Source organism: Mobula hypostoma, chromosome X1, assembly GCF_963921235.1.
Source record: "Mobula hypostoma chromosome X1, sMobHyp1.1, whole genome shotgun sequence".
Classification (NCBI taxonomy): Eukaryota; Metazoa; Chordata; class Chondrichthyes; order Myliobatiformes; family Myliobatidae; genus Mobula; species Mobula hypostoma.
The window spans coordinates 14,458,232-14,484,306 of NC_086128.1; the positions used below are offsets into that span (position 1 = coordinate 14,458,232).

At 41.4% G+C, this 26,075-nt stretch overlaps 2 protein-coding genes and 1 long non-coding RNA gene across 4 annotated transcripts in view; 2 read left to right on the top strand and 1 right to left on the bottom strand.

Annotated features, from left to right (window-relative positions):
• The window catches only part of LOC134340409 (uncharacterized), a 19,249-nt gene extending 16,508 nt beyond the window's left edge, over positions 1-2,741 (bottom strand). Inside the window, exon 1 of the long non-coding RNA XR_010016546.1 lies at positions 2,176-2,741. This is a non-coding gene — a long non-coding RNA (uncharacterized LOC134340409). The remainder of the gene's footprint in view (positions 1-2,175) is intronic.
• Positions 1-4,829, top strand: part of rps26 (ribosomal protein S26) — a 38,117-nt gene extending 33,288 nt beyond the window's left edge. Inside the window, exons 1-4 of one of the 2 annotated variants that reach the window (XM_063037609.1) lie at positions 2,860-2,998; positions 3,926-4,103; positions 4,216-4,346; positions 4,733-4,829. In XM_063037609.1, coding sequence (XP_062893679.1) covers positions 2,996-2,998; positions 3,926-4,103; positions 4,216-4,346; positions 4,733-4,771 — 351 coding nt within the window. In that variant the 5' untranslated portion in view covers positions 2,860-2,995 and the 3' untranslated portion in view covers positions 4,772-4,829. Of the gene's footprint in view, positions 1-2,859; positions 2,999-3,925; positions 4,104-4,215; positions 4,347-4,732 lie in introns of those variants that run through there. The other variant, XM_063037608.1, reaches the window with a different exon arrangement.
• An 11,045-nt stretch (positions 4,830-15,874) lies between these two features.
• Positions 15,875-26,075, top strand: part of LOC134340405 (receptor tyrosine-protein kinase erbB-4-like) — a 138,693-nt gene continuing 128,492 nt past the window's right edge. Inside the window, exons 1-2 of the mRNA XM_063037587.1 lie at positions 15,875-15,962; positions 17,502-18,008. Coding sequence (XP_062893657.1) covers positions 17,942-18,008 — 67 coding nt within the window. The 5' untranslated portion in view covers positions 15,875-15,962; positions 17,502-17,941. The remainder of the gene's footprint in view (positions 15,963-17,501; positions 18,009-26,075) is intronic.

The window sequence follows — 26,075 nt, forward strand, 5'->3', positions numbered from 1 at the left end:
AGAGATTGATAGGTTCTTGATGGGCCATCAACCACCAAAGTTTATGGGGAGAAGGCCAGGGAGTGGAACTGAGGAGGGGGACAAAAAAAATGGTAAGCCATGATTGAATAGCGGAGCAGACTCAATGGGCCAAATCACCTAATTCTGCTCCTGTGTCTTATGGAAGTGTCTGTATGATGGGGAATTGAACTTGGATTCTGGGAACTTTGAGACTGGTTTCTGTACAAGTTTGGTTATGGATCAGGCCTCAGAGCAGGATGTAGCTGGCCAGGTTGAGGGTCATGATGTTTTGAGAAAGAAAGTTTATTTGAGCCCAAGCTGCCTGGAAATAGTGCATTCTGCTAGTGCAAGGCATTTGTAGCCTTACTTGAGATTGTTCTATGAATTTACATTCCTCGGAAAAGATTCTTTACAGTGAATACAAAATATCTATTGCACCAGAGGAAGAGGAAAAAAAAGTTTTGGTGAAATAGTTTCTTAAGAGTGAACTGTTAATAAATTAGATCAAAAATAACAGCTTTAATTAAGAAAATTAACTGCTCCCACACTGACAGTAGGGACACGCATTCCATGCACTCTCCCTCATCCCTGAAGTTGCTGTGTCTGCTACAAGTCATTCTTCTTGTGCAAGAGCAAATTATAGCTAACAGCCCAGACACAAATTAAAGAATGAAAGAACACCTCCTGGTACAACACTTTATCACATTTCAGAAACAATAAACTCTTCAAAACGAAATTAAGCTCGAATCTAAATTTATAACGCTGAATTTCACATCATAGGCTCTCAACCTGTCCACGGTCTCTAGATTTGCTAACCACTGTAGAAATTTCTTCCTATTAAACAATGGAAATACTAAAATCAAAGTTTTTCCTGCCCTCTGAGAGCCTCTAAAATATCTTCCATTTTCTTTAACTATGGCTTCCCCATCACAATCTACAGAACCTTTGTCTTCATCTCATCTATTTCCTGCATCTCTGCTCTTAGTCCCTCTACTCCCAGCCAGAACAAAGAATGCCCAGTCCTTGCCTTCCACCTCACCAGCCTTTACATTCAACAAGTCAACCTGCATAATTTCTGTCAACTTCAAGACTTTACCACCAGACAGATTTCTTGCCCTCCCCTCTCAATATCTTGGTTCACTCTTTCATCCCCAGTAACTTTATTATCCACTTTCCCTTACAACTGGAGGCAATGAAATACCTGTCCTTTCTTTTCTTCCCATGCGACAATCCAGTGAACCAATCTTCCAGATGAAGCAGTGATTCACTTGCATTTCTTCCAATCTGGTGTATTGCATTCAGGGCTCACAGAGTACCTGTTATATATTGGAAAACGTGAATGCAGATTGGGTGACCTCCATTCAGTCCACAGAGGCAACCATGAGCTTCCAGTTACCTGTAACTATAATGCTACATTCCACCTCCACTCTGATCTATGTAGCTGTAGCCTTCTGTATTTTTCCAAACAAGCCCCAATGTAAGCTTGAAGAACAGCATCTCATCTTTTGTGCAGCATGTTGCAGCCTTTAGACACAATATTGAATTCACCCATTTCAGATAACTTGCTTTTTCTGTTTGTGTTAGAACTAGTCAGTTTTGCAATAGTAATTCAATTTTCCTCTTTGCACTGGCACGTTTTTATCTGCTGGGCATTACCAGAATTCATCCTTTGGTTTTAAATTTTAGCAAAAGCTCTGTCCTGTGTTTCACAGCTTTTGCATGTCCCCTTGTTTATTCTCTCATTCTCCTCGTTCAGCTATCACCCAGGCAGTTCTGAAAACAGCAAAATCCATTGCAATCCTGCCTTGCTTCATCAGAGACAGTTCTGATGGAGGATCATCAACCTGAAACATTACTAATTTTCTCTTTCCATGGATTCTGCCTGACCTGCTAAGTGTCTCCAAAAGTCTTGCCTTTTTATTATTCCCCCTTTTAACCACCCTCTCAAACTAAACCATCTGTAAACTCAGCATCTTGATTTGACCACCTAACCCAATTGCTTCCACTTACCAACAGCACAAACCTAAGCTCATCCAACTCTCTGCTGCTAGTGTAATAACTTACCTTCAGTCCCATCACCCATCAGCCTCAACTCTCAAATTAACTCTAATTTAAGTGATACCTCAGTGTTAAAGTGTTCATTTTAGAAATTCTCAGCATTGCAAACAAAATTACCTCATTTCTCATTCTTCTTTCCAAATTCCCACGTGTCCTTGTTTCTCTCTGCCTCCATTCTCTTCCAAGCAAAACACAGATATGCAGATTTTCTCATGTTTCTATTCCTTTAAATTTGGACAAGTAGATGATTTGGAATAGTAGGCCTACTTGGATGGACATCTTGATCAGCAGGATCCAAGGGCCTATTTATGTACCGTATGACTCTCTGATACGATTTGCTGTTATCCATTTTTGGCCTTTTAATTGTCCCGCATGTTAATTGCTATCCTCTGGGCAGATATGGTTCTCAGTTTAGGAAAAGCATTGTTTTAAACTTCTTTCTTTTACGTCCCCTAACAGACCTTCGTGCTAATTGCATTTGATAACACAACTGGTGGCCATATTAGAACGTTTTATTATATCGAAGCGCTAGATTTTGAAAACTACTCATAGATGCCTTCAGGAAACCTTCGAAAGAGTGCCTTCAACAAGGGGTGGGGGTGACTGGTGATTCAACTGATTGACAGGTTACGTCACAGGACAGTTCTAACCAATTCTGCTGTGCGCGCTTCCTCCTGGGTAATTGACGCTTCACGTGCCCTACACGGCATAGCCCTCCGCAGAAACAAATAGTTCCAGGCGGTTACCGAAGCAAATCTACTATGTATGAGATTTCTGGTTCTACGCAGCAGTGTACCAGCTCGGTGGGACAACAGGTTCTGTGATATTGGTGTTAGCTATATGATCTGGCATTGTTTCCCTGAGTTCCGGGACCTGAGCGCGGAAGTATAAAAGGCGTGTGCGCTTGCTTCTGTTCCTCTTTGTGACTCGTGTTAAGATGGTGAGTGCATTTATGGCAGTCGTACCGCCAACTGGGTTGTTTGTGTGCCCTTCGGGTTCCTGTAGCGATTCTCCTCGTGTGCGCTCCATATTTCCCCGCAATCCTTCGGTGACATGAGCAATCGAAGTTCTAAGCCGAAGCCTGCAATCTGGCACAGTAGTCCAGTGTCGGCGGGATGCGGTGCTGGCACAGGGCCGATCTGGGGTAGGGCTACCAGCTCTGGCTGCTGAAATTTAGGAGAACTGTGATAATACACGGGGAAGCAAATACCTTCAGAAAGGCTTTGCTGGGTGGGATGGACAGTTGGTAAGCATCAGCGGGGAGAGGAACGAAGCTTCTGATTTGTCTTTCAATATAATGTCTCGAAATATTTAATTGTCTTTTGGGCTGAGGCCTGGAAACAATTCTAAATAAGAAAGCTTTTGAATGTGTGGAATCCTGTTCCCAAATTCATTTGTTAATTTTAAATGCGAGAGTTAAATAAAATCAAAATTTGGGGATTGGCGATGAAGATGTCTGGATTTGGGGCCGAACTCATTGATAAACTGACTCATGCAGCTGTCTTTCAGTCACTTTTTTTAAAAAAAACTAGAAATCATCAGTAGGTTAGGCAACGTAAATGTAGGGAGAAAGCATCAATAGTTTAATCCCTATACTGTGTAGGGGTTTGGTAATCTGAACCAGGGCTCGAGCTGCCAAGCTTGAATTTGATACTGAGTCTTGTTAAAGTTGGTAATGCAAAGGTTAGCAGCAATAGTTGTGAAATATCCATTGATAAAGTAATTGTCTCTGGGTAGCTTAATTTTAATAAGGTTAAGTAAGAGTAAATATGAAGTAAAGTATTGTGAATGTCCTTTTGGAAAAGTAGTCTGGATTTATCAATACATTTTTACAGTCAATTTTAATTGTAACCTTGCTTTTTTTCAGACTAAGAAGCGAAGGAATAATGGACGTGCCAAGAAGGGCCGTGGTCATGTCCAGCCCATCAGGTGCACAAACTGTGCCCGTTGTGTCCCCAAAGACAAGGCTATCAAGAAGTTTGTCATTCGAAACATTGTGGAGGCAGCTGCAGTCCGAGATATTTCAGAGGCCAGTGTTTTTGATGGTGAGTTTCTGTGGAATCCTGCATGCTCACCCCAGTGTTTTATCTGAAATGTTTTCTGTTGATTTTTGGATTCTGCTGTGGATTGTCTTGATGGTCCTTTCCTTGTTTCCAGCATATGTGCTGCCCAAGCTATATGTGAAATTACATTACTGTGTCAGCTGTGCCATCCACAGCAAGGTGGTGAGAAACCGTTCCCGGGAAGCCAGGAAGGACCGAACCCCTCCTCCGCGTTTCAGGCCAGGAGTAAGTATTGAAATCTGAGAGTTCATCATCTACTGTCTGAGATCAGATATTGCTGCTTAGATTAGTCATTGACCCCAATCACAACATATTGAGCTCCAAAGAGATCTTGGTAGATATTTAAAGCTGTTTCAGTCCAATGTATTTAACTGCTACACTCAGCGGGAGAAAGGAGGTAGCATCTCTTCCCAAACTGCTGTGGCCACAGCTTAATGCCTTGGTAACTGATTGTTCTTAAATTTCCTGCATGTGGTGTGTGAAAATGAGCTCGGATATTAATTCAATTAATGGCAAATTTGGGCACAAATAAGCACTCCAATTTCATTCTTTGTACAGTTAACTACTTTCTGTATGGCACCTAATGTTTTTCTTTCTTTTGTCCTTTCCAGGCTAACATCCCACGTGGACCTCCTCCCAAGCCAATGTAAACATTAGCTGACCTTATCATTTGGATTGATTTTAATAAAAATGTTGGACCACTGAGAAGTGTTTGCATGTTTATTGGACTTTTTTCTGATCTACAAAAGCTGTTTGGACAATGCAGTGAGGAATGGATTTGCTGCTTATATTTGCATTTCCTTTCCAACTTTACAGAGTTATCAAGTGAATTACTTGTCTTTTGAAGCTAAGGAAATTATGTTTAGTTTCTCTTTCTTTCTTTTTAAATCTTTTTATTAATTTTTCAAAATTACAAACTCAATAACAAAGTTTGTTTAGTTTCTCAAGAGGGTTCTTGCATCTGTACCAGGCTATGTATGTGTATCTCAGCAGTTCATTTACTTTGTATTACCTCTGTTCCAATAGGTTTCCAATGCTTTGTGACAATATTCAAATGATTAGTGATATTATTTTTCCCCTTGCTATCTACATGCAAAATACTCACGCTTCTGCTTTCTGTGATGTTTTAATTAGCTTTATCGGGTGGAATGTTTGTCAGCTGTTTATAGCTGCAGAGGCATAGAATGGATGATCTGACTCTTGAGACATAGAGGTAGAGCACAGGGACAGGAAACTGCCCATTTACACCAATTCTATGCTAATTAATTTTATACACACATTTTCATCTTCTCACACTCCAGATTCTACCATTTCACTGTGCAATTTACAGCAACTGTTTAATAGTGAGTATACCAGATGTTACAGAAGTCTGCAGGGGTATAATTGATCATGGAAACTGCTCTGGGATCTAAAGCTCAATCTACAATTTAAGTGCATCATTTCAGCAAAATTGCACTTAACATTTTGGACTTTGTAGATGTATTGCAATTCTTGGCTTTGGCTGTAGTGAAAGTGGAGAAACAACACTGACAATGGTAGCTGGTGATTAGAACAGAGAATAAAGTACGGCATGTTGAGTTCGGAGATATGTTGGTTAAGGTTAGACTTTAACCTTTATGGTTTTAACAAAAATTAATTGACAGTAATTCTTCAAAGATGCTGTCTGACCTGTGTATAGATTGGGCTAAGACAAAATTTAAATTTCAGTGTAGTTTGACTTGTGTCGTTTATGTGATGAATGTTTCTGAAAGGGGCAACAATACACCTGAGAAGGTGAGGTGAGTTCAGTGCAGTATTTCTATTGAAGGTGTTACCATAATACTAGTGCGGATAGGGTTCCAGGATTTCAACCTGCTGATCAAAGCATAGAAATTTCAAATTGGGATAGTATACAACTTAGAGGGAAGTCCAGGTAGTGGTATTCCCATGCACTTCCTTGTGGTAGAGTACAGTATTTGGGTTTGGGAAATGCTGTCAAAGTAGCCTGGGTGATTAATTGCTGTATAGCAGTGTTTTCCTTGAAATTAGTAAATTGACAAATTTATATGATGCCTTCAATGACTTGTATTATGAAGTCCTTCAAAGACTGCTGTACCAGAGATCAGTGACGGTGATCAGTTTCAGTCCTGCCCCCAATGTAGGTAAATGACAATCAAAAGGTATGGGACCAAAACACTAGTTGCTGGGAATATAGGGAAATTAAAAATTGATAAGACTGCTGGGATGGGTCCTGTCGGAATTAAGCTACTCAGTTTGAACATGCCTCAATTGGCTCCTCTATTCCAAAGAAAACAATCTCAGATCAGTCAAATAATACTCATTCATAGCTGAGTTTTGAAGAGCAAAGAGGGGCAGCATGAGATGGCATTGATGAACAAAATTAAGGAAAATCACAAACCATTTTAGAATATTGAGGGTAACCAGGACATGTACAGCCTCTTGGGAACCAACGGGGAAATCTGCAGATTCAGAGGGTGTAAGTGAGGAATAAATAACACCTGTATTCACTTGGAGAGGACATTATGAGAATTTAGAAAAAAATTCAAGAACAATTTACCATAAAGTATTAGATGTTCAGTGGGCTCATTGATACATAAATCCCCAGGATCTGATGAGATTTTCAAATAGTTGCAATAAATGGGAAGAATAGGCCTGTGTGTGTAAATCAGAATTGGCAAAATTCTGAAGAACAGGATAGATCTGAACTTGGACAGATGGTGATTAATCAAAGATGGTTTGCATGGATTTATTAGAGGTAGATCTTGTGTAACTAATGATTGAGTTATTCAGAGGTAATAAGATGTGTAGATGACAGTTGGGGTCTTAAGTAAATCTTTTGATGAGGTCCCACAGAGGACATTGATAAACAAGGATGGAATCGATAGAAACTGGCTGACATTTGGTAAGAGGCAGAGTGATGAAGGAGGGGTTTTATGATAAGAAGTCTGTCACTAGTGGTGTCCCACGAGAATCAGCTGGGACTCCTATTTTATATGTTAATGATTAGATGCAAATATAGGAGGTATCAGTAAATTCATTGCTAACACAAAGTGGTGATAGTGAGAATAGTATCAGGCTATGGGACAGTCTCAATGAGTTGATAAAATGGGTAAATGAATGGCAGATAAAGTTTATTTCTGGTAAGGATTCATTTTGATTTATCTGGTGAGATGTGCACAGGCATCTTAAGAGAGGGTATACAATATTGTATATATTACTGGGAAGCTTCTAAAAACTATCAGAAGGCAACTTAAAAAAACGAGAGTAAAAGATGAAATGAAAATACTGTAAGTTAGCTAATAACAAGGGGCAAGAGTGGATATTAGACTAGGAGAAAGTTGCATTGAGAAGCAGTAAAGGAAACAAAAATTGTGGGCAAACTCTGGTATTTTGTGCAAGTCTTTGCTGTGATAGACACCACTACTTTTCAGGTTTTATATTAACGATCTGGCTGATGGAATTGATGGCCTTGTGGTCAAGTTTTTGAATGCCACAAAGATTGGTGGAGGGGAGGTAGTGTTGAAGCAGGGAGTCCGCAGAAGGACTTGGCCAGATCATGGGACTCCCCAGGAGACCACCACTACTATCATTTCCTGTCAATCATCTTATGTACAGACATACCTGTGTCTACTGTCACTTTATGGACATACAATCAATCTATGTATATAAGATATCTTTTGTATTTATATTGTGTTCTTGTGCTGCATTTGATCTGGGGTAACAATTATTTTCTCCTTTACACTTGTACAGTGGCGATGGCATTAAACAATCTTGAATGGGCAAAGAAGTGGCAGATGGAATACAATGTAGGAAAGTATATGGTCATGCATCTTGGTAGAAGGAATAAAGGCTATTTTCTAAATGGGGAGCAAATTCAGAAATTGGGGTGTAAAGGGATTGGTCAGACCATATTTTGAATATTGTGAGCGAATTTGGGCCCTATATCTAAGAAAGATGTCGTCATTGGAGCATGCCTAGAGGAGAGTTAGACTATAAGATGTAGGAGCAAAATTTAGCCATTTGACCTATCAAGTCTGCTCCGCCATATCATGACTGATCCATTTCCTTCTCAAATCCCATTTCTACCTTCCCTACCCTGTAGCCTTTCACGCCCTGAATAATCAAGAACCTATCAACCTCTGTCTTAAATGTACCCAGTGACTGGCTTCCACAGCTGCCTCTTGCTAAAGGAATTCTTGCTCATCTCCATTCTAAATACAACAGAGGGGGAGGGGTGGCATTACTAGTCAGAGGAAAAAGTCACGGCAGTACTCAGTCAGGATAGACTGGAGAACTCGTCTAGTGAAGCTTTATAAGTGGAATTGAGGAATAAGAAAGGTACATTAATGGGGTTATATTATAGACCACCTAACAGCAGGATTTAGAGCAACAAATTTGCGGAGAGATTGCAGACTATTGCAAGAAACATAAGGTTGTTATAGTAGGGGATTTTAACCTTCCACATATTGACTGGGACTCTCATACTATAAAAGGACAGTTTCCTTAATCAGTACTTGGAAGCTCCAATGAGAGTGAGGGAATGAAACAGGGCAGGTGACAGAAATTTGTGTAGGGGAACACTTTGCACCTAGTGAACATAATGCCATTAGTTTCAAGGTAATTATGGAAAAGGATAGATCTAGTCCTTGGGTTGAGATTCTAAATTGGAGTAAGGCTAATTTTGATGGTATGGGAAAGGATCTGGCAAGTGTGGATTGGGACAGGCTGTTTTCTGGCAAAGGTGTCCTTCAAAAGTAACTTTTTGAGAGTACAAAGCTTATGTGTGCCTGTCAGAATAAAAGGTAAAGATAACATAGAAAATAGGTGCAGGAGTAGGCCATTCGGCCCTTTGAGCCTGCATCACCATTCAGTACGATCATGGCTGATCATCCAACTCAGAACCCTGTACCAGCCTTCTCCTCCATACCCCCTGATCCCTTTAGCCACAAGGGCCATATCTAACTCCCTCTTAATGAACTGGCCTCAACTGTTTCCTGTGGCAGAGAATTCCACAGGTTCACCACTCTGTGTGAAGAAGTTTTTCCTAATCTCAGTACTAAAAGGATTCCCCTTTATCCTCAAACTGTGACCCCTCGTTCTGGACTTCCCCAACATCGGGAACAATCTTCCTGCATCTAGCCTGTCCAATCCCTTTAGGATTTTATACGTTTCAATAAAATCCCCCTCAATCTTCTAAATTCCAACAAGTATAAGCCTAGTCGATCCAGCCTTTCATCATATGAAAGTCCTGCCATCCCAGGAATCAATCTGGTGAACCTTCGGGTACTCCCTCTGTGGCAAGAATGTCTTTCCTCAGATTAGGGGACCAAAACTGCACACAATACTCCAGGTGTGGTCTCACCAAGGCCTTGTACAACTGCAGTAGTACCTCCCTGCTCCTGTACTCAAATCCTCTTGCTATGAATGCCAGCATACCATTCGCCCTTTTCACCGCCTGCTGTACCTGCATGCCCACTTTCAATGACTCGTGTACAATGACACCCAGGTCTCATTGCACCTCCCCTTTTCCTAATCGGCTGCTATTCAAGAAATAATCTGTTTTCCTGTTTCTGCCACCAAAGTGGATAACCTCACATTTATCCACATTAAATTGCATCTGCCATGAATTAGTCCACTCACCTAACCTATCCAAGTCACCCTGCATCCTCTTAGTATCCTCCTCACAGCTAACACTGCCGCCCAGCTTCGTGTCATCCGCAAACTTGGAGATGCTGCATTTAATTCCCTCATCCAAGTCATTAATATATATTGTAAACAACTGGAGTCCCAGCACTGAGCCTTGCAGTACCCCACTAGTCACCGCCTGCCATTCTGAAAAGGTCTCATTTATTCCCACTCTTTGCTTCCTGTCTGCCAACCAATTCTCTATCCACATCAATACCTTACCCCCAATACCGTGTGCTTTACAAGCGTAAGGAATCTTGGTCTTCAAGAAATATTGAGGTCCTGCTTAAGAAGAAATAGGAGGTGCATAGCAGGTTTAGACAGGTAGGAATTGATGAGGTGCTTATGGAGTATAAGAAATACAAGAGAAAAAGAAAGAAATCAGGAGGGCTGAAAGGCCATGAGGTTACCCTAGCAAACAAGGTGAAGGAGAATCCTAAGGGATTCTACAGGTATGTTAAGAGCAAAGGGGTGGCAAGGGACAAAGTTGGTTCTCTGGAAGATCAGAATGGTAATCTATGTGTGGAGCCAAAAGAGATTGGGGAGATCTTAAATGGATTTTTTGCGTCTGTATTTACTCGGGAGATGGACACAGGGTCTGTAGAAGTGAGGCAATGCAGCAGTGAGATCGTGGACTCTACACAGATTACAGAGGAGGGAGTGTTTGCTGTCTTGAGGTAAATTAGGGTGGATGAATCCCCAGGGCCTGACAAGATGTTCCCTTGACCCTGTGGGAGGCAAGTGCAGAAATTGCAGGGGCCCAAGCAGAGATATTTAAATCATCCTTAGTGACAGGTGAGGTGCCGGAGGATTGAAGGATAGCCAATGTTGTTCCACTGTTTTAAAAAGGCTCTGAATATAAACCAGGAAATTATAGGCCGGTGAGCCTGACATCAGGAGTGGATAAGTCCCTATATCTAAGGGACTGGATATATAAGTATTTGGATAGACATAGAGTGATTAGGGATGGTCAGCATAGCTTCATACATGGTATGTTGTGTCTAACCAAACTTTCGAGTTTTTCAACAAAATTACCAGGAAATTAGATGTTGTTTATATGGACTTTAGCAAGGCATTTGACGAGGACCCACATGGGAGGTTGGTCGAGAAGGTTCAGTCGCTCAACATTCAAGGTGAGCTAGAAAATTGGATTAGACATTTGCTTTGTAAGAAGAAGCCAGAGAGTGATAGTAGTTGGTTGTCTCTTTAACTGGAGGCCTGTGACTAGTGGTGCTGGGTCCATTGTTTGTCATCTATATCAACACTCTGGATGATAATGAGTTAACTGGATCAGCAGATTTGCAGGTGACACCAAGGAAGATTATCAAAAGCTTGCAGCGGGATCTGGACCAGCTAGAAAAATGGCGGATGGAATTTAATGCAGACAAGTGTGAGGTGTTGCACTTTGGTAGGACCAACCAGGGTAGATCTTACACAGTGAACGGTTGGGCACTGAGAAGTGCAGGAGAATAAAGGGATCTGGGAATACAGATCCATAACTCATTGGAAGTGGTGGCAAAGAAAGGCAGAGTCATAAAGGAAGATTTTGGTACATGGGGCTTCATAAATCAAGGTATTGAGTACAGGAGATGGGGTGTTATAATGAAGTTGTATAAGACATTGGTGAGGTCTAATTTGGAGTATTGTGTGTAGTTTTGGTCACCTACCTACAGGAAAAATGTAAATAAGGTTGAAGAGAACAGAGAAAATTTACAAGGATGTTGCTGGGACTGGAGGATCTGAGTTATGAAAGATTTAATAGGTGAGGACTTTATTCCTAGGAATGTAGAAGATTGAGGGGAGATTTGGTATACAAAATTGAGGGGTATAGATAGGGTAAATGCAAGCAGGCTTTTTCCGCTGAGGTTGGGTGGGACTACAGCTGGAGGTAATGGGTTAGGGGTGAAAGGTGAAAAGTTTAAGGGGAACATGAGGGGAAACTTCTCTCAGTAGGTTGTGAGAGTGTGGAATGAGCAGCCAGTACAAGTGGTGTATTGTGAGCTCAATTTCAATGTTTGAGAAGTTTGGATAGGTACATGGATGGTAGGGGTATGGAGGGCTGTAGTCTGGGTGCAGGATGATGGGAGTAGGCAGTTTTAAATAGTTTGACATGGACTAGATGGGCCAAAGGGCCTCTTTGTGAGCTGTTTTTCTCTATGACTTTAAACAGACATCCCTGTATTCTGAGGCTCTGCCCTCTGATCCTCGACTCCCCCACTACAGGAAACATTCTTTCCACATCCACTCTATCTTGGCCTTTCCACATTCAATATGTTTTGATGAGATACCCCCCTCATTCTTATAAATTCCAGTAAGTACAGGCTCAGAACCATCAAACGCTCCTCATATGAAGATCTTTTCATTCCCAGAATCATTTTCATGAACTCCTCTGATCCCTCTCCAATGTCGGCACATCCTTTCTTAGATAAAGGATGCAAAGCTTTTCACAAAACTCCAAGGCACATCCTCTCGAAATAAATATTAACATTGCATTTGCCTTCCTCACCAGAGACTCAATCTGCAAGTTAACCGTTAGGGAATCTGGCATGAGGACTCCTAAGTCCCTTTGCATCTTGGATTTTTGGATTTTTGAATTTTCCCCCTGTTTAAAAAATAGTCTATGTTTTTATTCCTTCTACCAAAGTGCATGACCATACACTTCCTGACACTGTATTCCATCTGCCACTTCTTTGCCCATTCTCCTAATTTAAGTCCTTCTGTAGTATCCCTCCGCCCTCAACAATACTTGCCTCTCCACTTATCTTTGTACCATCCGTAAACTTGACCACAAAGCCATCAATTCCATCATCCTATTCATTAACATATAACGTAAGAAGAATTGGTCCCAACACAGATCCCTGTGGAACACCACTAGTCACCAGCAGCCAATCAGAAAAGGCTCCCTTTATTCTCACTGTTTGCCTCCTGCCAGTCAGCCAATGCTCCATCCATGCTAGTATCTTTCCTGTAATACCATGGGCTCATATCTTGTTAAGCAGCCTCATGTGTGGCACCTTGTCAAAGGCCTTCTGAAAATCCAAGTACACAACATCAACCAATTCTCCTTTGTCTATCCTGATTTTTATTTCCTCAAGGAATGGCAACAGATTTGTCAGGCAAGATTTTTCCTTAAGGAAACCATGCTGACTTCAGTCTAGTTCATCATGTGTCTCCAAGTACCTCAAAGCTTCATCCTTAACAGTTGACTCCAACATCTTCCCAACAACTGAGGTCAGGCTAGCTGCCTTTTAATTCCCTTTCTTCTGTCTCTTCTTCAACAGTAGAGTGACATTTGCAATTTTCCAGTCCTCTGGAACTATGCCAAATTCCAGTGATTCTTGAAGGATCACTACTAATCATGTTATGATCACTGACTCCTAGGAATTCCTTAAGCTCCCTAATCAAATCCAGTTCATTACACAACACTCAATCCAAAATAATCTTTCTATTAGAGGGTTCAACCACAAGCTGCTCCAATAACCATCTTGTCAGCATTCTACAAATTTTCTCTCTTAGGATCCAGCACCAACCTAATTTTCCCAATCTCCCTGCATTTTGAAATTCCCCATAACATTGCCCTTTTGTCATGCCTTTTCTATTCCCATTGTAATTTGTAGCCCACATCATGACTGTTTGTGGAGGCCTTTATATAACTCCCATTAGGATCTTTTTACCCTTGCAGCTTCATACCTCTACCCACAAAGAATCTATGTCTTCCAATACTATGTCATCTCTTCCTAAAGATTTAATTACATTTTTAACCAACAGAGTCATGCCACCCCCTCTGTGTACCTGCCTGTCCTTTTGATAGAATGTGTATTCTTTGATGGTAAGCTGCAAACTATAATCTTCCTTTAGCCACAACTCAGTGATGCCCAGAATGTCATACCTGCCATTCTCTGTGTACTACAAGATCATCTACCTTATTTCGTATAAGCATGCTTTCAAATTTAACACCCCAGTCCTGTATTTGTTACCCTTTTTGATTTTGGTGCCCCTTTACACTGCAACTCATCCCACTGACTGCAATTTTGCCCCATCATCTGCCTGTCCTTCCTGACAGTCTCACTACATACCCCCTCCCCCCGCCAAATCAGTGTAAACCCTCCCCCCAACAGCTCTAGCAAACCTGCCTGCAAGGATATTGGTCCCCCTTGGGTTCAGGTGTAACCTGTCCCTGTTATACAAGTCATACCTCCCCCAGAAGAGATCCCAATGATGCATAAATCTGAAACCCTGCCGCTGCACCAGTTCGTCAGCCACCCATTCATCTACGAAATCATCCTATTCTTACCCTCCCTGGTGCGTGCACAGGCAGCAATCTAGAGATTGCTACCCTGGATGTCCTGCTTATGCACTTTCTACCTAGCTCCCTAAAACCTCTCTTTTGGACCTCCTCACCTCTCCTTCCAATGTCATTGGTGCAAATACATGTCAAGACTTCTAGGTGCTTACCCCCTCCCTTTAGAATGTCATGCATCTGATCTGAGACATCCCTGACCCTGGCACCTGGGAGGCATCATACCATCAAGGTGTCTCTATTGTGTCCACTCCTCCAGCTATGGAATCAGCTCTCTTTTTCCCCATTTCCTTCTCAGCCACAGCGCCGGAGACCCTATCGCTGCAGCTTCCCTCTGGTGGGTTCCCCCACCCCCAACAGTATCCAAACTGATTGAGGGGAACGGCCACAGGGATACTCTGCACTGGCTGCCCATTTCCTTTCCCACTCCTGACTTTCACCCAGGTACCTGCCTCCTGCAACTTAGGGGTGACCACCTCCCTGTTGCTCCAGTCTGCCACCTCTTCAGTTTCCTGCATGAGTCGAAGGGCATCCAGCTGCAACTCCAGTTTAGGAGAATTATCCTGGTGATAAAAGGGTTAACATGTGATGGCCCAGGGCCTGCAGTCACTTTCGTTTAGAAAAATAAGGTTTCTTATTGAAACCTACCGAATATTGAAAGGCCTAGATAAAGTGGATGTGCAGAGGATGCTTCCAATAGTGGGAGAGTCTAGGACCAGAGGGCACAGCCTCAGTGGATGGATTTCCCTTTAGAACAGAGATGATGATGAACTTCATTCGCCAGAGGATGGTGAATCTGTGGAAATCTTTGCCATGGATGACTGTGGAGGCCAAGTCTTCGGGTATTTTTAAAACAGAGACTGATAGGTTCTTAATTAGTAAGGTGTCAAAGGTTATAGATAGAAGGCAGGGAAATGAGTTTAAGAGGAAAAATGGATCGCTCATAATCAAATGGTGCAGCAGACACAACGGGCTGAATGGCCTCATTCTGCTTCTCTGTTTTATTGTCCAAGACATTTTTTGAGTTCTCTGAATCTCCTGAACTGTTGGTCTAGAATTAGCCACTAGGTGGAGCAACAGACATCGCTGCCTTCAAAAAATAAAGGCAGTAACACTCAGCAAGTCATGCAGCAACTGTTAAAAGAGTCAAGACCCTCTGACCACCTCTCTATGATGATCAAGGTCTGGGAGACGGTGTATGAATGAGATCATAGGCAGAAACCCCTATCCCGTTAATCCAAGAGAATGCCTTTTCTCTTTACTGTGTGAGAAAAGTATTACGCTAAACTTTTTTAAGAAACTTTATCAAAATCAAACTGACTAATTTATGAAGGAAGGATTTTCATTTGTATGATCATGAAAGGACACTTTTCTGACCTTTCTGTGGCCTCCTGCACTCTTACAGCAATGCCCAGCATCATTTTCTGTCAAGGCTTTCTGAATTCTAATTCTATCATTTAAGGTAACTTGCTTTCTCTGTGTCAACACAAGCCATTCCTGCTTGGATTAAGTGCTTTTTGCTCAGTTGGTACCGCCTGACTTTCTAGTATGTCCAACAACCCTGTTACTTGTATTATCACACTCAAATTGCCCTGATAGCCAACTGATTGAATGACCAGTGCAACCTATCCCCACAGCAACCCTCGTCTCAGCCTATCCCTTTGTACTGTCCATTCCTCCCAACTTTCTCTGCTATTGAAAAGTTAGATTTTCTCTCTTTCCCAGTTTTGATGAAGGGTCCTTGGTCTGAAACAATAATTCTGTTTCTCTCTCCACAGATGCTGTCTGACGTGCTGAGAGCTTCCAGCATTTTCAGTTTCTCAGAGCGATCTGGTGATTATTGGCATGCTGGTCCAGTAAGTAAATTACAAAGACATAAAATGAAATGTTGACCCTTTTTGAGAGAGGTTTGCTATAACTAGCATACCTCGAAGGAGTTGTTTTTTTTTGGTTCCACTATATAAGAATAAACCTGCCTTGAAGGCAGTGCAGAGCATTCTCTGGATTGATTCCTGGGATGAAAATGTTGTTCTTTGAAGAAAGATCTATTAGATTGGATCAACGGCCTTGAATTTAAAATGAGACTACCGAAACCTAATACTCTACAGGGGTGTGGCAGAGTGGATACTGTAAGGCACGGATTCCTAACCTGAGGTCCATGGACCGCTCGGTTAATGGTAGGGGTACATGGCATTAAAAAGGTTTGGAACCCCTGCTGTAAGGCATCTGGAACAAGCAGGCATAGATTAGGATAAGCAGTTGCCTATTTAAGACTGACATAAGAAGGAATTGGGAATATTTGATATTTCCTAAATGCATATATCTAAATACATAAGACCATTGGACATTGCAGAAATCATGAAGCTGAGATGGACAGATATTTGCAATGAAGAGTTGCAGGTAACAAACAGGAAAGTAGACAAGGATTTTTATCAAAACAACACAAAATACTGGAGGAACTCAGCAGGCCGGACAGCATCTATGGAAAAAAAAGTATAGTCGACGTTACGGGCGGAAACATTTCGGCAGGTCTGGAGAACAAAAGATGAGAAGTAGATTTAAAAGGTGGGGGGAGGGAAGAGTGGTTCCATATTTCTAAATTGAGTTTAAAATCTCAAACCATCACCAGGTGATTTAAGCTTATTATTTTCGATTTCTTATGCTGCGAAAACATAACCACTGTGTTATTGCTACAGTTTTCTTACATATTAATTAACTTTGACACTTCCTTTCCAAACGTAAAGTATGGCAATGTCTTGATAAACAAGTCGGTGAATATATCGTGCGTGACCTTTGAAAACGCTGACTACGTTTCAAAAGTATTTAGCTCACGGTCAAACACTTTAGGGCATCCGCGATTATAAAAGGTACTACAGAAATGCAAATCTTGCTTAAACCACACAAAATAGGGATATCTAATCTTTAGTCCTTGGCTAACTGTACTTAATGGAGTAAAGATCGAGGATATACAAATCCCATCCCTTCCAGCCAACATACACGCCAGTTACGGAGAGAATAAAAAATAATATTCTCGATCCCTATTTACTGCCCCCTCCTGGTAAGTTCTTGCGTCTGCACGCTTGCGAGGACAGGTTCAGTTGAATGAGAGCCAGTATCAAAGTTTGCAAGATTAAGTAATTCAATTTGAAACAGCACCTTTTGGAGAGAATGGAGAACAGGAAACATTAGCAAGAAGATCAGGAAGATTTTAAGCTACTATGTTAACTTAAACTTTTTAAATGTCCCACACAAAAATTGTCTTTTATTTTAAATTCGGAGAAAAGTTAATACATTTAAAAGCATATTATTAATGATTGCTACGTATTTCACCTTAAATAGTAGAACGTGCTAATTTATATTTTTAATTTCTTTTGCTCCCTATATATATCTATCAGCTCTGGACACGGAAATTGGCCGTGAAGTGCCTTAATAAACTGTACGGCTCAACTTTTGGAAAAGAGGATTTTACACACTCTTACGTGTTTGTTTTATAATGTCGCCGAGTTCGCTCTTAAAATCAAAACAGTTTTAAGTACGATTCACTGGATTTATGAAAAGTGGTGCTTGCGTCTTTGCAGTGTAGTTTCTCACCTTCCTGGTGATGTGATTTGGCTTCAGAAGGTGGAGCCAACCTCATGTGTCATATCAGCGTGAAACTGACGAGAGCGGAGAAACAACTCGAGTGGGAATGAGAAAGATTGACTAAAACATTTCTCAAAGTTTTCAAACGATCTAACACTATTGGTACTTATTGAATTTTTTTAAAAAGTACAAGTCATGGAAACAAATTCCTAAAAGTGACCCAACGATACGAACGAAATCTGGAAAATAGAAGATGGACATTCTGCAGGTGTTGGGCATATTGTGGCTGTGGTTTCGAAATGGTGAAACCTCTCAACCAGGTAAGGTGGGTTCAACCCACGTTTTCTGCCGTTTAAGTCACATAAGTGGTCTACCATTTGTTAAACGGTACAGTAAAACTTTAGCTCAAACTAATTTAGTAATAATTCTCGTGGTAATAATGATTGAAGTTTGTCCTTTTGCGGGAAAACTCCGATGACAACCTCCCTTTCAATACAGAAACTTGAGAGCTATAAAACCTTGTTTGTTTAAGCTTTTTTTGCGTAAGACTGACGATAAACTGGAGTTGCTTAATGGGAGCGGTTCAGGTTTCGGGAACCTTACTTTGCTCGGCGATGAACGTGTTAAATTGTATTATTAAAAAATCAGGTCAGGCAGTTAGAGCGGAAAGTGCATGCGTGAGCAAGCACCGAGACCAGGTCAGCGTTCACCCGTCCCTACTAATGCTTTTTTCTTGCCGCCTTTCGATTACTTGTTTGACGAGCAAATTTAGGGCGTGATTTAAATATCGGAAATCACAACCAGATTCTGGAAAACTACAGACTTACAGCTAATATTTAATTGTCACTGTCAGATGCTACAATAATTTTTAAGCGATTGAAGGACGTGATGGAGCCCAGTAGCCCAACAACTTAAAAAAAATGGTTTCTAGAATTCTGAATTTAAAACTTGTCACGGGGCCACATGAGCAGATATCGGGGCGGATACCTGAAGCTGGGTCTGAAACCGTCTTGAAGGATGGAGGAGAATGGTAGATGGTTAGGGAGGAAATTTCCGAACTTGAGATCCAGGCAGCTGAAGGCGCGGCCGCCAGTGGTGGAATGGTGAAACTCGGTAAAGGTCGAGAGACTGGAATTGGAGAGCAAAGATCTTGGGGATGGTGAAGGAGATTAATTCTGTCTAAATTCTTCTTGTTCCGTTTTTGCTAGTTTGCCCAGAACCGTGGGTACTTTCACATTCCACGCTTGTGCAGTCACGTTGGTATGGCCATCACTGACCTCCTCCTTCCCAATGACCCAGATCTCAATCCTGATCTTGAGGCTCTAGTCACACTGAGGAAAGGGAAGTCAGAATTGTGGAATTGTCCTGAATGGATAGATTGTGGGCAGCCTTTTCGGGTATTTTTGAGAACTACATTGACCCTACAAGTGAATTTCAGCACAATTGCTTTCCGCTTCTCTGGAATCCTATACATCAGGAGCTGGAATTACCGAGTTCCAGAGTTTAATTTACAAGTTGTCAAAGCAGCTGCAGATTGTTTCGACATTCTTTTCATTGTTTGGGGGAGATGGGTGTTTGCAAATTGGATCCTGTGTTTGGCACTTTCAAGTAATTAACTTCATGCGATAAAGTGCTACATTGATGCAAATCTTTCAGCATTAAAACCATAGAATTATCCCGTTTAAAGGTCAATTACTTATTTCTTATGTTTTTAACTCTTTCATCCTCTTTGCCCCGCCCCCAGGAATGTCAATGATTCCCATTATTTTTAATCTGTATTGAGCGCTGGAGACTAGAACTGATTTACATTATTGTTGCCAAAGAGTCCCTTGTACAGAGTATCAGGCTGATTTTGAATTTTTGTTACTAATTTCAGAAATTTGTGGTTTCTCTTCAAACATGTGCCTTTCTACTGCATTTATGTTGTCTCCGTCACAGTGCTTGTTCTGTTTCTGAATAATCGTAAAAGTTTCCACTTGGAATTTTCCTACCTGGAAATATATATTTTCTTTCAGTCCACATGGCTTATTTTCTGTATTGCAAACTGATCCTGTTTCTATGACCCTTCCATCCTCATTGCCAGGAATAAGTGGATCAATGTCACTAAGATTGAAACCATTAATTCAGTTACTTTTCCTTTACCCCTTACCTCAGGTGATCTATTATCGAAACCTTCACCTGACCTTCTATCATCTCTAGGCTTGAGAATTTCCATTCTGTTTGACATAGTTCCAGTGTAGCCTTACCCAAGCTACCTCTGCAGCAAGATCTGCATTCGTTTGACTTTGGTCTCCCACAGGCACTTCTGCCTTCAGTTGTTTGGCCTTTATTTTCCAGGCTTCCCTCCATTATTTTGTGTTCTGAACCAACTCTTTTCCCCCTTTTCAGTCTGCATGAAACCCACCACCTAATTACTTCTGGACTGTTATACTTGAGGGCATCTTTAAAAGGTGATGCCTCAAAAAGGTGGCCCCCACCAATCAGGACGTGCCCTTTTCTCAGGGAGGAGGAGGTACAGGAGAGTGAAGACACACACTTAAAGTTTTAGGAACAGCTTCTTCTCCTCTGCCATCAGATTTCTGACTGGCCCATGAACACTTCACTATTTTGCTCTCTTTTTGTACTACATATTTATTTTTTATATTCTTATTGTAACTTACAGTACTTTATGTAAAGCTTCACTTTTTTTGTCACATATAGACCAGGGAGATCATTGTGGACTTCAGGCATGCTAGGAGCCACACTCACGTCCCCATCTACATCAACGGGGCTGTAGTGGAGCACGTATCAATCTTCAAATTCCTTGGTGTCCACATTTCCGAGGATCTCACCTGGTCCCTGAACCCCTCCATCCTGATCAAAAAGGCACAACAGCACCTTTATTTCCTGTGGAGCATCAAGAAAGCTCACCTCCGTCCCAGGATACTGACAGATTTTTACCGCTGTACCATTGAGAGCATACTCACCAACTGCATCTCAGTGTGGTATGGCAATTGTCCCGTATCGGACCACAAAGCACTCCAGTGTGTGGTGAAAACTGCCCAGTGGATTATCGGCACCCAATTGCCCACCATTGAGAACATCTACCATAAACGCTGCCTGGGCAGGGCGAAAAGCATTATCAGGGATGCATCTCACCCTAACCATGGACTTTTTACTCTCCTCCCATCTGGTAGGCGCTACAGGAGCCTCCACTCCCACACCAGCAGGCACAGGAAGAGCTTCTTCCCTGAGGCTGTGACCCTGCTGAACCTCACATCACAATGCTAAGCAGTATTGTACCCATATTGTACTGACTCAGTACTTTTACATTTGTGTGCTGTAGCACTTACTTTTTATTGGCAGTTATTTTGTAAATAACACTATTCTTTGCATTTCTGGTCAGATGCTAACTGCATTTCATTGGCTTTGTATCTGTACCCGGCACAATGACAATAAAGTTGAATCTAATCTAATCTAATATACACCGAAATTGAAACATACAATAAAATGCATTGGTTTCGATCAAGTCAGTGAGATTGTGCTGGGGGCAGCCCCCAATTGTCGCTATGTTTCCAGCAACAACATAGCATGCCCACAACTCACTAACTCTAACCATAACTCTATTTCTTTGGAATATGGGAGGAAAGCCACGCAGTCACAGGGTGAACATACAGACTCTTTACCTGCAGCAGCTGGAGTTGAAATTTGCTATGCCTGCTGATGCTGTAATGTGAGCGCTAACTGCTACACTACCGTGCCCCCTCTAGTGCTGCTGCAAAACAACTAATTTCATGACGTATGTCAGCGATAATAAACCTGATTCTGACTCAATTCACACTGCCAAGTCGGGATGCACTAAGTAAGCACTATAATGTCACATTCTGGCCTCCAGGTCACAAAAATCAAAGGATGGGGTTGTGTCATCTGTATATATACCTGTATCTGTAGTCATTGTGTCTGGGTGAAATGATTTGCAACTCTAATCTCAAGTGCACAAATCTGGAATCCATCAGAGCACTGAAATACCCCAATTCAAAGTCATCAATGTTTGTCACATTGGGGCACATTTCTTAGTGAAAAAGGCTATATAAATACAGTTTTTAAATTTGGTTTTCAACTCATTTCTTACCTAGAATATTTTTTTAAAATAAAAAAAAACATAGATGCTTGAAATCTGAAACAAAGCCAGAAACCAGTGGAAAAACTTTGCAGGTCCGGCTATGGAAAAATAACTGTTCATCTTTGGGTCAAAAACTCGTGGAAAAGAAAAGTTAGATCTACATCTCTCCCCTCAGATGCTGCCTGACCTGCTGAAGTTTTCCAGCATATTCTGTTCCAGCCTTTAGCTGCTGTTTCATCATTTTAAAGTCAGCATCTCTTTGCAGGATGAATGTGTGAGATGTGACTGGCCGGAAAAGAAATTCCACAGCTTTATATGCACCACAGACAATGAGAGTTACTGTCTGAAACCACTGTGTTGTACAAAACTGGAGGTTTTTGATTGGGAAGCAAAACGTGTCAAGTTATCTGGAAGAAATTTTGTAAAATGTTCTGCAAAATTTTATGAAAAGAATGGGAAAAATACTTTCAAATTTGTCTACGGTCAAGACTGCTTTCGTTCAGCAAGTGTTTATCAGACATTGAACATTGGCCTATGTTCCAAGGTGAAATGCTACAAAATAAAGCTCTTTTATGGATGTGTTTAATTTTGAAGCTTTATTTTGTCCTTAATCAGGTTTCTCAGAAGTTTCTGCAGAATCTTAAGGTGACTGGATGAAAGTATAAGGGGGGGGAGGATGTCAGAGTTGAGTATTTTACACAGAGTGGTCAGTGCACGAAACACGCTTCTGCTGTGGTGGTAGAGGCAGAATCATTAGGGAGATTTAAGAAAACCTTAGATAGGCACATGGAGGAAAGAAAAATGGAGGGAGAGAAGCATTAGAGTAGGTAAAAAAGTCAGCACAACATCATGGGCCAAAGAGCCCATCTGTATATATACCTGTATATACTGTGCTATAATATTCCAACTGTTGTGCATTGTCGTCTTGAACACAGATTTGGACAGTTATTGCAATGTTTGGCTTTCTTGTTTTTTTGGTAAATTTTAACAGGGTGATAAAAAGCGATCTCTCGGTTTCAGGCTCTTTCTCAAAACCTCAACAACTGCATTCTCAAAGCTAAAGGCCATTTCCTGGGTTTGTTGAGATACCCACATTTAAAGGATGGTTCAGTGTACAGGGCACCAGTGTGGACCCGACCATATAGTTTGGATAAAGACCAGGCTTGTGTCCGCATAAGTAGATGATTTGACCTTGTATAACCACTGCGGAGCTGTTGGTCTTCAAGACAATTGAGAAGAAGATGTGCTCTACTCTCATCACCACCTTGCAACTTCTGTAGAGAAATGGGACACTTGGGCACCACTTGGCATCTTCTGCAGGGAATCCTGGACACTGGGTTAGACTGGTCTTTGAGGCTCCCTTCTACCCTTTGATTAAATGGTCAAATCTCAGACACAGAGAATGGTTGCTTTGGTTCTGACTTTCAGTAGGTACGCTGTTCTCCCACCCTTTTCTGAGAGATGAGAGAAAATAGAAGAGAGGTGCAAGGGTTTAGTTTCGGCATCTTCTTTCCAAAAAAACAAAGCCCTGGGAAGAGGGTTACTTCTGAAAAAAATTCTTTCATGAGTTGTGGGTGTCACAGAGAGTCAATCAGCACAGAAACAGGCCCTTCATTTCACTAGATCTATGCTGACCTTTTTAGCATCTACACTAATCCCATTGACCCTGATTAGGGTTGTATCCTTCTACAATTATCTATCCAAATACCCCTTAAATATAATGATTGTACAGTATCTTATTCTACCACCTCCTCTGGAAGCAAGTTCCCTCGTCTCTGGCAGGGCCAGCATTTACTGTTCATCCTTAAATACCCTTGCACTGTTTGCTTTGCTCAGCCATTTCAGGAGCAATTCAGAAATAACTCCATTCCTGGGGTCTGGAAGTACAGGAGCCTGAAAACTCACACTCAGTGTTTTAGGAACAGCTTCTTCCCCTCAGCCATCAGATTTCTGAATGGTCCATGGACACTACCTCGTTATTCCTCTTTTGCACTATATATTTGGTAATTTATAATAATTATGTCCTTGCACTGCCACCACAAAACAACACATTTCACGATATATGTCAGTGATGATAAACCCGATTCTGATACTTCACATGCTATTATCCAACAGTTTCACATCCTCCATCACTAATAAAGCTTTTTATTCTGGATTTATTCAATTAGCTAAATTTAAATTCCGCAGCTTCCGCGGTGGGATTTGAACTCGTGTTTCTGGGAGGAATGCCCTCACCTTCAATGCTAGTGTAATAACTTTGCGACTATGTCACTGCATCTCTTTAATTGGTGCCCATTCATGTAGCGTGGAGTTCTCTTGGATGCTTTAGTTTCCTTCCACATCCCAAAGACGTGGGGTTGAGAGGTAAAGTGGCCTCTGTAAATTGCCCCTAGTGTGTAAAGAGTGGTAGAATCTGGGGGTAGTAGATGGGAAGTGAAAATGATTTTTTAAAAAGTGGGATTAGTGTAAAATGGGTGCTTGATGGTTGGGATAGTCTAGATGGGCCAAAGGATTTGTTTTCACACTGTGTGACAGTAGTTTTTAAAAGTAGTTTGAGTCAAAAGGTTGTTAAGATACCTTGGTCTGGTTCAAAGCTGTTTCTTCATCAGTTGTAATTTGTCAACTTGCTTAAGTAATTAATTCTTCACACCCACTATGTCAGAAGTTTACTGTTCCTGCAGAACAGAAACTGTGTTGAGCTTTCTCTTTCAGCTTGTGGACAACTAAATAAGCAGATACAGTCAAATTTCCTTTTCAGAATCTGATGCCAAATGGCAGTTTAGCAGCGCACTATGAGAACTTTATTTGAGGTGACTAAATTGGGGCAACGTGACATCCTTATTTTCAATAAACTGTGCAAGGATTTGCTGTGTCGTTTGAATTTGATTGAATCTATTCACATCTGTAAAGCAATTGAAGAATAAGTAATTGGAAAGGCCAATTTGAATCGCAAGGAAGTAGTGTTGCTTTGCCTTGTTTGTGTAAGTATGGTGCATATGACCCAACTCCCACAAAGGCATAATGCCCACAGTAAATGAAAATATTTTTAAAAAATCTGCAGATGAGATGCTGGAAAACTGAAATGAAAACAAAGTACTGGAAACACTAAGCTGGTCAGGTAGTATCTGTGGGGAAGGGAAACAGATAATGTTTCAGGTCAGGGACCGTACAACAGAACTCAGAGTAATGTCATTCAGAGAAGCAAGGTTAAAGCAAGTGCTGCTTTGCATTGTGAAGGAAGGGTGAAGAGAGGATGGAGTCAGCCATGGAAGTTCAACAGTTAATATTAGCTGAAAAGACACTGGCTTGGTCTCTGCTTGTTTCTTGGAGGTCTACGTGTAGAGGTCAGGTGAGGATACAATTTGACTCTGCTGGGTTATCTTGCAATAACAGCTTCTACCAATGACCTTGCCTTCTGGCAGTGCAGAGAAGCTGCACCTTGGGAAAAATGCTGATCATCCTCAGTTTAAGATTGGTAAGTGACTGTTTTGTTCTAACCCTTGCAAACATCATATCAAAAATCATCAGTTTTGTGAGGAATTGGAGCAGGCCATTCACCCCCTTGAGCCAGCTCTGCAATTTCTCAAGATCATGACTGGTCTTCCACCTCAGCTTCACTTTCCAGCATCATCCCTATGTCCCGAGATTCCATTAATAAGCAGAAATCCACCAATCTCTGGTTTGAATGTTATCAGTGACTGAGTCCACTGCCCTCTGGGATAGAGAATTCCAAAGATTCACCACCCTCTGAGTGAAGAAATTTCACCTCATCTCAGTCCTAAACTGCCTCCCCTTCATTCTGAGACTCTCCTCCTTCCTCAGCCTGGGGAAATATCCCCCCTGCATCCACCCTGTTGAGCCCAGTCAGAATTTTGTATGTTTCCATGAGATCGCCTTTTCATTCTTTCAAAATCATGCCTACAATCCTCTCCTCATACAGCAAACCCACCACCTCTGGGATCAGTCTGACGAATCTTTGCTGCATTCATTCTAAGGCAGGTACATTCATTTTCAGGTAAGACTAAAATGCAAGGTGCAGTCTCACCAGGTACCTGAAATAAAGGGCAGTATATCATTTCCCTTGCTGTACGTGCACGTTGGCCTCTTGTGACTTTTGTACACATCCCACTGAACATGAACTTTACCTAATATGTTTCCAATTTAAAAAGAATATTTTGCCTTACTGTTGTGTGCAGCAAAGTGAATGACATCACATTTCCCATCCTATATTCCACCTGCCATGTACTCAACTTGTCCATGTCCTTTTGGAGCCTCTTTCCATCCT